Source organism: Nicotiana tabacum, chromosome 24 (genome assembly GCF_000715075.1).
Source record: "Nicotiana tabacum cultivar K326 chromosome 24, ASM71507v2, whole genome shotgun sequence".
Lineage (NCBI taxonomy): Eukaryota > Viridiplantae > Streptophyta > Magnoliopsida > Solanales > Solanaceae > Nicotiana > Nicotiana tabacum.
In genome coordinates, this window is record NC_134103.1 from 69185949 (window position 1) to 69186769 (window position 821).

The 821-nt window shown below is 39.8% G+C and overlaps 1 protein-coding gene across 1 annotated transcript; it reads right to left on the reverse strand.

Annotated features, from left to right (window-relative positions):
* On the reverse strand, positions 1-489 carry LOC142178200 (uncharacterized). The gene is made up of 2 exons (XM_075247526.1): positions 327-489; positions 1-152 (listed from the first exon to the last, which is right to left on the reverse strand). Exons 1-2 carry the CDS (start codon positions 487-489, stop codon positions 1-3), a joined length of 315 nt encoding a protein of 104 aa, XP_075103627.1.
* Positions 490-821: the final 332 nt, after the last annotated feature.

An 821-nucleotide genomic window follows, 5' to 3' on the forward strand; every position in this document is an offset into this window, starting at 1 on the left:
TTAACCATGAAGTGACACTTTTCCGTTGAGTACTAGGTGAGTGTCTTCACATCGTTTCAGTACAAGTTCTAGATTCCTCAAACAATCCTTGAAGTCATCCCCGAAGAGAGTAAAATCATCCATGAACACCTCTAGACAGTTCTCATTCAAATCTTAAAAGATTGAAATCATGCACCTCTGAAAAGTAGCTGGTGCATTGCAAAGTCCAAAAGGTATTCTCCGGTATGAAAAGATTCCGGAAAGGCACGTAAATGTGGTTTTCTCAACATCTTCAGGAGCAATGGGTATTTGATTGTACCATGAATAACCATCTAAAAAGCACTAACATCTGTGTCCTGCCACCTTCTCTAATATCTGATCAATGAAGGGAAAAGGGAAGTGATCCTTCCTTGTTGTATCATTCAGTCTTCGATAGTCTATGCACATCCTCCAACCAGTGACAATTCTAATAGGAATTAGCTCTTTGTCCTCATTTTTAACCACTGTCATGCCTCCTTTTTTTCGGCACAACCTGTACGGGGCTGATCCATTGGCTGTTAGAGATAGAAAATATTATACCAGCATCCAGTAGTTTGAGTATCTCTTTCTGTACCACTTCCTCCAGGTTTTTATTCAATTTACGCTGGGGTTGCACAACGTGTTTGCTCCCTTCTTCCAACAAGATTTTGTGCATGCAGATTGCTGGGCTAATTTCCTGAATATCGGCTATGCCCCAACTGATTGATTTTTATGCTTTCGCAATAATTCCACTAGCATGCGTTCCTATTCACCTATCAAATCAGAAGAAACAATCACGGGAAAATTGTTAATCTCCAAAAAAA